This window comes from Nicotiana tomentosiformis, chromosome 3, assembly GCF_000390325.3.
Source record: "Nicotiana tomentosiformis chromosome 3, ASM39032v3, whole genome shotgun sequence".
Classification (NCBI taxonomy): Eukaryota; Viridiplantae; Streptophyta; class Magnoliopsida; order Solanales; family Solanaceae; genus Nicotiana; species Nicotiana tomentosiformis.
The window spans coordinates 47,173,038-47,185,755 of record NC_090814.1 but is presented as its reverse complement, the minus strand read 5'-3'; the positions used below and the strand labels follow the sequence as shown (position 1 = coordinate 47,185,755).

At 38.9% G+C, this 12,718-nt stretch overlaps 1 protein-coding gene across 5 annotated transcripts in view; it reads right to left on the bottom strand.

Moving 5' to 3' along the window:
- Positions 1-12,066, bottom strand: part of LOC104093515 (uncharacterized) — a 33,346-nt gene extending 21,280 nt beyond the window's left edge. For 2 of the 5 annotated variants that reach the window (XR_685670.4, XM_009599266.4), the window contains exons 1-3: positions 11,549-12,062; positions 2,483-2,794; positions 1,462-1,641 (exon numbers count right to left, since the gene is read on the bottom strand). Coding sequence is in view for 4 of the 5 variants with exons in the window: in XM_009599266.4 (XP_009597561.1) it covers positions 1,462-1,641; positions 2,483-2,794; positions 11,549-11,928 (872 nt within the window). In the remaining variant the exon portion in view is untranslated. Of the gene's footprint in view, positions 1-1,461; positions 1,642-2,482; positions 2,826-11,548 lie in introns of all 5 variants that reach the window. The other 3 variants (XM_070196917.1, XM_009599265.4, XM_018769898.3) reach the window with 3 other exon arrangements.
- Positions 12,067-12,718: the final 652 nt, after the last annotated feature.

Here is a 12,718-nt window from a genome sequence, read left to right as displayed (position 1 = left end):
CAATCAATTATAATTAATTACAATATAACAACAACAATAATGTACACAGTGTATTCCCACAGTGTGCGGTCTGGGGAAGGCAGTGTGTATGCAAACCTTACTCCTACCTCGAAGAGGCAGAAATGTTGTTTTCGATAGCTAAAGAAAGCACCTCTCAGCAGGTTTGAAAAAGAAAACAGTAGTGAAGAAGGAAATAAAGGAGGCAATCAATTATAATCAATTACACTAGAAGGAAATATTCTATTCCTATAATTACGTCTCTTAAATCATGCTAACTAAATTAACACAATCAGCAAAAGCCATCAAAAGAGGCAGAGAAGAATGTAGAAAAATGTTTTTCAAGAAAATTTAAAGAGAAAAAGATCTTCAATACATGTGTATATCCTAGAATCGGGTTAATGATATTAAAGAATGCACTTCTTCATTGATCATGGGGATCCTAAAGGAGTTTATAATGGTGATGGGCTACTCCTCCTTGTTTTAGGTTTTGGTTGGATGCACAGATACTTTACAAGTTCAAGTTCATTGTTACAGGCACATTACAATCGATTGTTCATTATTGCAGTGATTTTTTAAGTATTTCTTGCCTATGTTGCGCGGACCCTCCAAAATGATGCCGCACCCGTGTCGGATCCTCCAAAAATACACTATTTTTGGAGGATCCGACACGCACCCGACAACATTTTCGGAGAGTCTGAGCAACATAGTTTCTTGCCAACCAAAGTTGCTACCACCTTGAGGTTGAGTGGATAACGAGATAGTGAAGAAAAAATCATTAAGGCTATCATGTAAAATATTCTTATTGATTATTTGAAAGTCAAATAATCTAAGTTGCTCGGACTTTTCACTTTCGGTGACGTACCCGTGTCGACACGATATGGGTGTGGGTGTGGGATCCGTACCGGATATGGTCAACCGATTTTGGATACTTTGACGAAAATCAACGGATAAATTCAGAACAGATACAATAATTTTTGAAATCAAAACAAAGGTTACAGTGAAATTGAAGAAAATTGTATATAGAAGTTTCTATGTCAGTCATTTCCCTTTTATCTCCTTCTCAGATTCTCCTCTTGATCAATATTTTTTCTTTCTCAAAATACCTTATAAATTTTTCACATAATGTCTCATAATTTAGATATATTTTAATAACTCTATTTTTAGATATTTGAATTATTTTTAGTCGAATCCCTGCACTTGTATCCGTACATGGATCCGTACCGTCGAATATTAAAATTTAGATTATGAAGGATCCGACATCTAGATCCGCACCTGTATCGAACACCCGCACCCGAGTCCAAGCAACTTAGAAGATAATAATTGGATAATGAATTATTATTTTTCATATGCTATATAGCAAAAAGCTCATACATAACGAGCCCTTTTGTATGTAGTTAACAACCAATTTCAATACGAGTTTCCTCTTTTCTCTTCTAATTAAGAAAAGTTATTTACACTAACCTGAATAATATGGCACTGGACTGAGATGCCCTCTTCCAGTCAACAGATATAGGCAAAGTAAGAAGATAATCAGTATTTAGAGCAGATGTCAGCCTCAGATCTCTAGCAGACAATTCTTCAAACCCCGCATTGGAAAGCAGCTGCAGGAAAGCATGTTGAAAACGACTGGAAACAGCAGTTCTACAGGAAATTTCAGATGTTAAGTCACATGCAAAATCAATGTCCACCAAAAGTTATCATGAGAACCCCAGTGTAAAAACCAAAAGCATATGATATTAGACACTGCAGGAGTTCTAATAGATATTTGTTGTATAGTTGTGGTCATTTTTGCAGCTCTCACAGATCTCTTGCTTGAGCTCAACAAAATGTATTTTAAGTTCACATAGTTCTCATTTTCCTAAAGCATTCGAATAAAATAGTAAGTGATATGTCCTTATCTTTTGTCATGTTCCCTCAATTAGAAGCAGTCTAAACCCATGTCAAGTTTCCTCAGCTTCTTTCATTTTTCTATATTTCCATAATAAGACTCAGCTTTTAGACAAACAACATTAGGAGAATTCCTACAGCCAACCTTGTGAACGGAAACTGGGAAATCTCCTTTCCTGACTTGTCAACCCTTATCAAATTAAGACTCTCTTATGGTTATAATGAAACTCCGATTTAGAAGGCATCTCCGACTCTCTAGCCTTCAATACTATAAATTTGTTCTTTTTCTTTTCTCAACAGTGTATCTTCATGCTGAAACAGTACTATATGCGGATTAAAGATTGGCAAAGCACTTTGTGACCCTCAGGAAGAATTTCGATTGGGCATTCTTCAAAATAGCAATTTCTGTCCAATAGACAGTTCTATACATTATTTTCTTTAATGTTAGATGTTTTACCTCGGTTGTCAGTTCCAGTACCAGATTTTAAAGCTTTTTGCATTCATTTTCTTTTTCTCGATCTTATATAGTGACACAGCTTAAATTAATTATTAAACTTTATGATATTACACGCTACTATAGAAGATAGCAACATACCTAGACTCCTCAAGAGTGTCTTTGTTGACAAATTTGAGAAAAGAAACATAGGGAGATCCTGAGAATTGATCAGAACCAGAACGCCAAAGATTCTTCAGTTCCATATCCCAGTCATATTTATCCATGTCTTCGACCTTCTCAACATCACTCATCATAATGTCGGAACCACTTCCATTTGGCGTGAAATTTCTTTCTTGCCCAGATGAAACTGCAGTTTTATTACAACTATCATTGGCATGCGATCGATCATAATCAACTCGTATTTCCTCTAAGATGACTTTGTGTTCAGCATGGAGAATCAGGTCCAGGCATCTGCAATTACAGAAATTCTTTTAACACAAACCTGAAAGTGAAAAAAAAATGTATTCAACAATTAAAGCTCTAACTTTCAATTTACACAACCATAGAAGGGGTTAAGTGACTAGAATTCTAGGGTAACATGCTAGAATTTAGGATTTGACAAAGTAGATCATTCAGATGTCGAAATATTACGTTCCAAAATTCTTACTCGTGCTGTAAGGTCATATAAATTAAGTGGAATAATGCAGGCCCCCTGAGTTATATGTTTTCTAATTACAGCTCTAATGAATCTTCTCTTTAGCTCCACTTGAAAGATAAAACATAAGTTTGGAGAAAGCAAGTGGACAATTGAAAGACTTTCCGAGTTTAATTTGGCTTCTCCCAACATTTTTGGGGTTTTTTACTGTGAAGAAGTTTCAAGTCAGCATAGCAAAAAATCATACTCCTCCGTCTTATTTTATGTGACGGTGACTTGTCACGGAAATAAAGAAAAACTATGAAACTTGTGGTCTAGAGCAAGCCATAGACATTACTTGTGGTTTAGAACAAGCCATACACATTTGTGTAGCTATAACCATCTCATTAAGGCTAAAAATGAAATTTAAAGTTAAATTGATTATAATATAAAAAGGTGTCATTCTTTTTTAGATAGGCTAAAAAGGAAAATGTGCCAGATAAAATGAGACAGAGGAGTAGCTCGTATGAGTTGACGTGTGACCAAGAGAAAGGCGTTCATCATATTATTTCCAGTAAGTGAAAGATCTCACAGTTCTAAAGTAAATATTTACTAAACCACTGTTCTTACATTTTATGTTGCAGCATTTGAGAGCTGAAATACGTCAGTTCTACTTGCATAGTTTTACCATCAATTAAATGTCACCTTTTTAGGTGTAACATGATTTCATAATTCATCATTAATAAGAACAATGAGACATAGCATTTACGTTTATAAAAAGCAGTCTATATCAATTGGAAAAACCAGGGCCAAAGCCATGATATAGCAGACAGGTTGTCCTCCTCTCATCACCTAGCCTTAGCTAATAATTCTCTTCCGCAGTAAGATATTAGTCCTATCCGGCAGTCTACCTATTTCTAGAGCAGAACTCGAAGAGGAATTAGCTCTTTCATTTCCTTGACAGAAGACTTCTTCAAATCATTCACATATTCATTACACTTATGCCAGACCTTACTGGAAAGTGGAAAGGTGGGAAAATAAGGTTGTTAGCAAACTATATTATTAACTAAATAGCCCCTTTAGAAAATTGACAGTATAAATATGTGGACCAAACCTTTAGGGGGCCCAAAAACAATTGCTAGTTTGAAGAAAATGATTCTAATTAAGGATTTATGCAAGACCATCCTAACACATGCACCTAGTGCAACAACAACAACAAACTTAATCCCACATGTGGTACCTAGTAAGAGGTAGTTGTTAGTTTACAAATATGTATAGTGTAGTCTTGTCCCACATTGGAAGAAGAGTAATATCTCCTTGTAGTGTATAGCTATAAATAGGGACCTCTTGTATTGTATTTATCATCTAATATCAATAATATATTTTCTCCCGTACTTTCTCACATGATATCAGAGCATTAGTGAGAAACCCGTCGCTGTGCATCATTCCAGCGACTTCCGGGAAGAAAGACCTCTTCGCCGTGCAATTTTCCGGCGACTTAGAAGGTTGTCCGTAAGCAAATCACTTTTTGTTGGGGTTGTGCAAAAACCAACACCACCACAAGACTCCTCAGGCTCCGGCGACCAAACCCCAGTCAACCCTACCGGAAAACACACGTCCACGCGCCTGGAAAAGAAAAATTTTCTGGCGAGATCCGGCGCGTGGGCACTGTTCCGGCCAGAATTTGAAAAAGTTCCAGTTGAACAGTAGGATCGCCTGGTAATTCCGATCCTACCCTCACTGGTTTTGTTTCATTCCGACCACTTTGAGTTTTTTCGTCAGCTACAGTAGATTCCGGAGAGCTATAGTAGATTCCAGCGTGAAGAGCGTTTTCAGCGCAGAACAGTGTTCTGTTTTCGTGCTGTAAATAGTGTTTTTCAAGCTATTTCTTCAGTTTTCTCGCAGGAGTTACTTATTTCCACTATTTCAAGTTAACCCTACTACTACAAATTGTAGCGACATGGGAAGCGATGCTTTGAATAGTCGGATGATTTCTTTAGCAGATTATATTGAGTTCCTTCAGTACAAAGCATGTAAGCAGACATCTCGTAGCGACATGGGAACCGATGCTTTGAATAGTCGGATGGTTTCTTTAGCAGATTATATTGAGTTCCTTCAGTACAAATCATGTAAGCAGACATCTTCTGAGATAGCTAATGTTGTTCAAACAGGTAATAGCGTGACTTGTTTCTCTCGATCTTCATCCTCTGAGTCTTGGGTCATTGATTCAGGTGCATCAGATCATATTTCTGGTAACAAATCTTTTTTCACTACTATTTCGTATTCTAAATCTCTTCCAAAAGTCACAACGGCCAATGGGTCTCAAACCATGGCAACTGCAATAGGTCAAGCAAGCCCACTTCCTTCCTTACCTTTAGATTCAGTCCTTTATGTTCCCAATAGTACTTTTAATCTCATAGCTGTTAGTCGTTTAGCCAAATCACTTAAATGCGCTGTTTTATTTCTTGATGACCATGTTTTTATACAGGAACGCAGTACGGGGTGGATCATTGGTACCGGGCGTGAATCAAACAGACTTTATTACCTTATCCTTGCTAAATCACATGGACTCACATCTTGTCTTCCTTCTACAACTTGTCCTGTTACTGATTCACCAGAAAATGGTATCTGGTTTATCTCACTTGTCAGCTCTAGAGTGTGAGTCATGTCAGCTCAGTAAGCATACTCTCTCCCATTTCCCTTGACGTCTTGATAATCGAGCAGAGTCACATTTTACTTTAGTCCATTCAGATGTTTGGGGTCCTAGTCGGGTCAGTTCCACCTTGGGATTCCGTTACTTTGTCAGTTAAATTGATGATTATTCCAGATGCACTTGGACCTTTTTGATAAAAAATCGATCTGAGTTGTTTTCTATTTTCCAGACCTTCCACGCTGAAATTCAAAATCAATTTAGGGTTTCTATTCGCACATTTCGTAGTGATAATGCCCGAGAGTATTTGTCTTTCCCATTTCAGCAGTTTATGAAATCTCATGGGATTATTCATCAAACATCTTGTCCGTACACATCTCAAAAAAATGGGGTAGCTGAAAGAAAGAATAGACATCTTATTGAAATTGCTCGTACCCTACTCATACAATCTCATGCTCCGTTGCGTTTTTGAGGGAATGCAGTTCTTACATCTTGCTATCTTATTAATCGTATGCCATCTTCAGCTATCCAGAACCAAGTTCCATTCTCTGTCATGTTTCCCCACTTACCTTTGTTCTCTCTTCCACCCCGTATCTTTGGAAGCACTTGTTTTGTCCATAACCTTACTCCAGGAACAGATAAGTTAGCTCCTCGTGCTCTTAAGTGCGTATTTCTGGGTTTCTCGAGAACACAAAAGGGGTATCGATGCTACTCTCCTGACCTCCAGCGGTACCTTATGTCCGCTGATGTTACCTTCTTTGAAACCCAATCATACTTCACAGGTTCAGGTCATCACTTAGATATTTCTGAGGTACTACCAGTTTCATCTTTTGGAGATTCAGTCACTCCAGCTCCACCACCTACAACTCCAGTTGTAGCTCCACCACCAATAGCTCCAGTTCCACCACCTACAACTCTAGTTCCACCACCTACAGCTCCAGTTGTAGCTCCACCACCTATAGCTCCAGTTCCTCCACATAATCCAATTCAACCTTCTGCACCTCCACCACTCTTGACTTATCATCGTCGTCCACATCCAGCATCAGGCACGGGTGATTCACGCCCCACATCAGATTTTGCACCTACTGCGGACTTGTCTCCTTTTAGTCAACCAATTGCACTCCGCAAAGGTGTACGATCCACACTTAATCCTAATCTCCACTATGTCGGTTTAAGTTATCATCGCCTGTCGTCACCTCATTATGCTTTTATATCTTCTTTGTCCAATGTTTCTATCCCTAAGTCTACAGGTGAGGCACTATCTCATCCAGGATGGCGACATGCTATGATTGACGAGATGTCTGCTTTACATGCGAGTGGCACTTGGGAGCTTGTTCTTCTTCCTGCAGGTAAGTCTACTGTTGGTTGCCGTTAGGTTTATGCAGTCAAAGTCGGCCTGGATGGCCAGGTTGATCGGCTTAAGGCTCGTCTTGTTGCAAAAGGATATACTCAGATTTTTGGGCTTGATTATAGTGATACTTTCTCTCCCGTGGCTAAAGTAGCATCTGTTCGTCTCTTTTTGTCCATGGCTGCAGTACGCCATTGGCCTCTTTATCAGTTAGACATTAAGAATGTTTTTCTCCACGGTGATCTTGAGGAAGAAGTTTATATGGAGCAACCACCTGGTTTTGTTGCTCAAGGGGAGTTTAATGGTTGTGTGTGCAGATTGCGCACGTCACTATATGGTTTGAAACAGTCCCCTCGAGCTTGGTTTGGTAAGTTCAGCATAATTATTCAGGAGTTCGGCATGACTCGTAGTGAAGCTGATCACTCTGTGTTTTATCGGCATTCTGCTCCTAATCTGTGTATTTATCTAGTGGTTTATGTTGATGATATTGTTATTACTGGCAATGATCAGGATGGTATTACTAATCTGAAGCAACATCTCTTTCAGCACTTTCAGACTAAGGATCTGGGCAGATTGAAGTATTTTCTAGGTATTGAGGTCGCTCAGTCTAGCTCAGGTATTGTTATTTCACAGCGGAAGTATGCCTTAAACATTCTCGAGGAGACTGGAATGATGAGTTACAGACCTATTGACTCTCCTATGGATCCGAATGCTAAGCTTCTACTTGGACAGGGGGATCCTCTTAGAGACCCTACGAGATATAGGAGATTGGTTGGCAAATTGAATTACCTCACAGTGACTAGACCTGATATTTCTTTTCCGGTGAATGTTGTACGTCAGTTTATGGATTCTCCCTGTAATAGTCACTAGGATGCAGTTGTTCGCATTCTTCGGTATATAAAGTCAGCTCCAGGCAAAGGATTACTATTCGAGGATCGAGGCCACGAGCAGATTGTTGGGTATACAAATGCTGATTGGGCAGGATCACCTTTTGATAGACGTTCTACGTCTGGATATTGTGTTCTAGTAGAAGATAACTTGGTCTCATAGAAGAGCAAGAAACATAATGTAGTTGCTCGATCTAGCGCCTAAGCTGAATATCAGGCCATGGCTATGGTGGCGTGTGAGTTAGTTTGGGTCAAGCAGTTGCTCAAGGAGTTAAAGTTCAGAGAAATCAGCAAGATGTTACTAGTGTGTGATAACCAAGCTGCTCTTCATAGTGCGTCAAATCTGGTGTTCCATGAGAGGACTAAACACATTGAGATCGATTGTCACTTTGTCAGAGAAAAAATACTTTCAGGATATATTGTTACAAAGTTTGTAAAGTCGAATGATCAACTAACAGATATTTTCACTAAGTCTCTAACTGGTTCTCATATTAGCTACATGTGTAACAAGCTCGGTACATATAATGTATATGCACCGGCTTGAGGGGGAGTGTTAGTTTACAGATATGTATAGCGTAGTCTTGTCCCATATTGGAAGATGAGTAATATCTCCTTGTAGTGTATAGCTATAGATAGGGACCTCTTGTATTTTATTTATCATCTAATATCAATAATATATTTTCTCCCGTGCTTTCTCACAGTAGTAATAACTGATGGGTAAAGGAGTCCCTATGTTTCCTCGCATGCTAAAATTGACAAGAAATTAGATACTCCAATAGTGTACTTAAATTCTGAACCTATATAGTCATATACATCCTATTAAGGCTAAATTAACTGGAGTCCTTCCATTTCAACTCTGGACTGCACTGCAGATCTATAAATGGACACGACACACAAAATCCACAAAGGAATTTTTTTTCTATCTTTCTTTCTTTTATGGTGGGTGGGGAGGTGGGGGGATTTGTTTGCTAGCTCGATAACCGTTATCAAATGAGGTATTTTGCAAGCTAATTGCGAATATATATGTAGTTAGTCCTAGTTCCATATGTAATGGGAGTAGGTTATATATTATGTGTACTTATAAGTAAGGTTTATTGTATTACAATTAACATAAATAATAGATTTTTCTCCCGTGCATTCTCACATGGTATCAGATCATTTAAGTGATTTGACTAAACGACTAACGGCTATGAAATTAAAAGGACTACCGGGAACATAAAAAACTGAATCTAAAAGTAAGGAAGGAAGTGGACTTGTTTGACCTATTCTAGTTGCCATGGTTTGAGACCTGTTGGCCATTGTGTCTGTTGGAAGAGATTGAGAATACGAAATAATAGTGAAAAGAGATTTATTACCAAAAATGTGATCATATGAACCCGAAATAATGACCCAAGAAACGGAGGATGAAGATTGGGAGACACAAGTCACGCTATTACATGTTTGAACAACGAAAGTTGTCTCTGAAAATGTCTGTTTAGATGCTTTGTACTGAAGGAACTCAATATAATCTGGTAGAGAAACCATCCAACTATTCATAATATTCGATTCCATTTCTCTACAATTAATTTCTCAAATTCTTGACTAAAAATTGTTGGGTTAACTTGAAATAGTGAAAATCAGTAACTCGAAGAAATATCTGGGAAAACATTGTTCACAGCAGAGAAAAAGAACATTATTTTACGCCAGAAAGCACTGTTCATGCCAGAAAATGCTTTAGCTAGCCGGAAAATTCCAAAGTTGTCGGAATCTGTAAGAAATAGTACTGGTGGATTTGGAATTGCTGCGCGAGTAAGCTGTCCCGAAGGAAGTTTGTCGGAATCTAGCTGGAAGGGGTTTCACGCGCCCGGCGCGTGCACAGATCTCGCCGAAAAATTTCGGCGCGTGAGGGCGCGTGGGTAAGATTTTTCCGGTGCGGTTTTCTGGGGTTTGGTCGCGGGACTACGACGGACTTTGTGGTGGTGTTGGTTTGTGCACAACACTGATAAATAGTGACTTTGACGCAAACAGTCACTTAGGTCACCGGAAAATTGCACGGTGACTGAGTTCTTTCTTCTCGGATGTCGCTGGAATGACGCACAACGATCTTTTCTCAGTGATGCTCTGACACCGTGTGAGAATGCACGAGAAAAAAATCAAATATTTATGTTAATTGTAATACAAAGAACCCTATTTATAAGTACACATAATATATAACCTACTCTTATTACATACGGGACTAGGACTAATTATGTATATATTCACATAGCTATTCCAACAGCTACCTTTAGTAGGCAAAATAGCACATGCCTGCCATGGGCTTCGCTGACAATTTCCTGACTAGCTCTATGCATGGGTCTAAGAATACAAGTTGTGACCTCCACATGTCAGGCCCATGGCTCGCCCACGATATAGCCTTTGACCGAGCCCAAAAGGAGAAGGTTGTCATTCCAACTTACTCATCAACCACCCCTAAGATAGTTGGTCCATGATCTCGCTCAACCAAATCACATGTATGGAACTTGGACTCTACCCAATAACACGTGTCTTAGAATGATCCACGATTATCCTGCGTACCTCCGCCTAGTCATCATGAATTTCGCATGCATGAGGTTCCAAACATCCTTTGTAAAGAAAATACAGGCCCTCACGGACGTCCGGCCTATCTATGGAACCATATTCTTCATGAATTGCTTTCTCCACTAGCCATATAGACCATACTCCACAAATCATCCGTGCCAACTTATTTTTCTTAAGACTAAGTCAAGGAAAAATAACTACTTGAGGAGCCATTCCCCCATTCTTTGGGATAGGGCTCCATAAGCACTACTTGGAAAAAAGAAGCCACTCCCCCACTTCTCTGCGATAAGACTCCACTTTTACCTCCCCTACCACCTACAAAAGTAGTGGGTAGTTGGATTCTTCACTATAAATAAGATTGCTTAGCTCTCTGAATAGGCATCAAGCAGAGGACGTCTCCTCTCACATACCTACAAAATACTACACTTCCTCTACATGGTCGTAGACTAGAGAATAAAAAGGGAAGGGAGCCTCCCCTCTCCCCCCCCCCCAAACTCTCCATAAAAAAGGACCGACACAAAATCTCTCAAGTCTTCCACTACGTTATTCTTTCCATATTATACAGACGATATCTAAAAAAATATGGTATCAATAAGATCTTTACCCCTCTCTCCTCCTTTAAACTATATTTCTCGCATTCATTTTACGGTTTTCTTTGCTTTCGTGCTGTCACTTCCCCTTCCCCAATCGATAATAGAACTTGGCTCTACAACATCTGTGTGACTGGCCAACAGTTGAGCTGTTGAATGGTTTACACTATAGTGAAATGCTTATTCAAAAAGCATAAGCTAAACTAGCAAGTCGACAAAGTAATGAACTAGGATATTCCCAATAGCATCCCTCCTCCCCCCCCCCCCTCTTCCTCCCCTCCCTTCCCACAAATGTGAATAGCCAACAAAGAAACCTTAAATTGTAGGAGCATTATCCTTAAGAAAATGCTCCATCTGCAGTATATCACCAACAAACATGAAAACTTAGCATCATTATGTACTCCACATTTGCTAATAGAACACTTTCCTCAAAGTTCCAGACGTTCAACAAATCAAAATATCAGCAACTACTTTTAATAGTAATTAAGTCAAATCAATTTGTTATTATACATGCACATGGAAAAAGGGAGTTGAAGGAAGCAAAAAGTTGAGAAATTTACAATGATACATGACGAAATTGATCGGCTTCCTCCGGTGAATTAAACATGGTAGAAGTGATGGCACCTAACAGCTGCGATTTGGAGGCGGCAATATATCTTTGCCTGGGCACTTTAATACCAGAAATTCCTTCACTCTCAGGTGTATCATCTGAACTGCTACTGCTACTGCTACTAGGTTTTGTTTCAATAGGACGGAGATCGTCAGTCGGGGGCTTGAATTGGGACTGTAATTCCGATAAGCCAACTGATGGTGATTTATTAGAGCAGTTACTAACATGACTTGTCGCCGGGACGAACCGAGAAAGAACCTGCGTAGACGGGAAATTCGACGTCGACGGCGAAGATAGAGGAGTAATACTGTGAAAGATTTGCAGAGACATAAGAAATATACTTCTAGTTGACAAGTATTTGCATGGAGCGGATTCTCCTCTAAACTAGGATTGTTGGCTATTTTGCGCCTTTTGACTGTTAACTACTTGAGCTAATACGACGTAGCCTGAGTTCAACAATCTTGGCCTTACATTCTGTTTTGGATAATTGCCATTGCTCGTCTTTTTTCTTTTTCTTTTTCTTTTTCTTTTGGTTTCTCTTTTTTCCTTTTTGTGAGTTTCATTAACAATCAAGAGAGATCTTGGGATAGTACAGGTATTTTGATAATCCGCAAAAATACATGTTTTTGAGTATGGTCGTGCTTCATATCTTGTGTGATTTGATCCGGATTGCATGGTATTTGGAATATTTTATGCTCATTCCGCGACTGATAAGCAGGTGCTAATTATAATATCACAAAAGTAAATACAATGGGAGTAATATTTAATTTCGTATTCGAGCTGTTTAAACATTGAACACACACAAACACTTGCTTTTGATGGCAAAGTTATGGAAACTGCATTCTTGAGTTTCAGCAGTAAATTGTGTGAGGGGAAAGACTGATTACACGGCTAAAGAGACATCTAGAGCCTTTGCAAAAGCCATGAACTTTTTCTGGAATTTTGATCAATAAAATTCTTTGTAAGCTTCTTAGTTCCCCTTTCTATGTTCGCCATTTCTTGTCTCTTTTCTTTTTTAATTAAACCATTATAATGAAGGTCTTTTTTCCTCTCTTTGTATTTTTATTTTAACTATTTTGTTGGGACACTGTCTAACTTTATAAATACCTAGGGCAAGTCA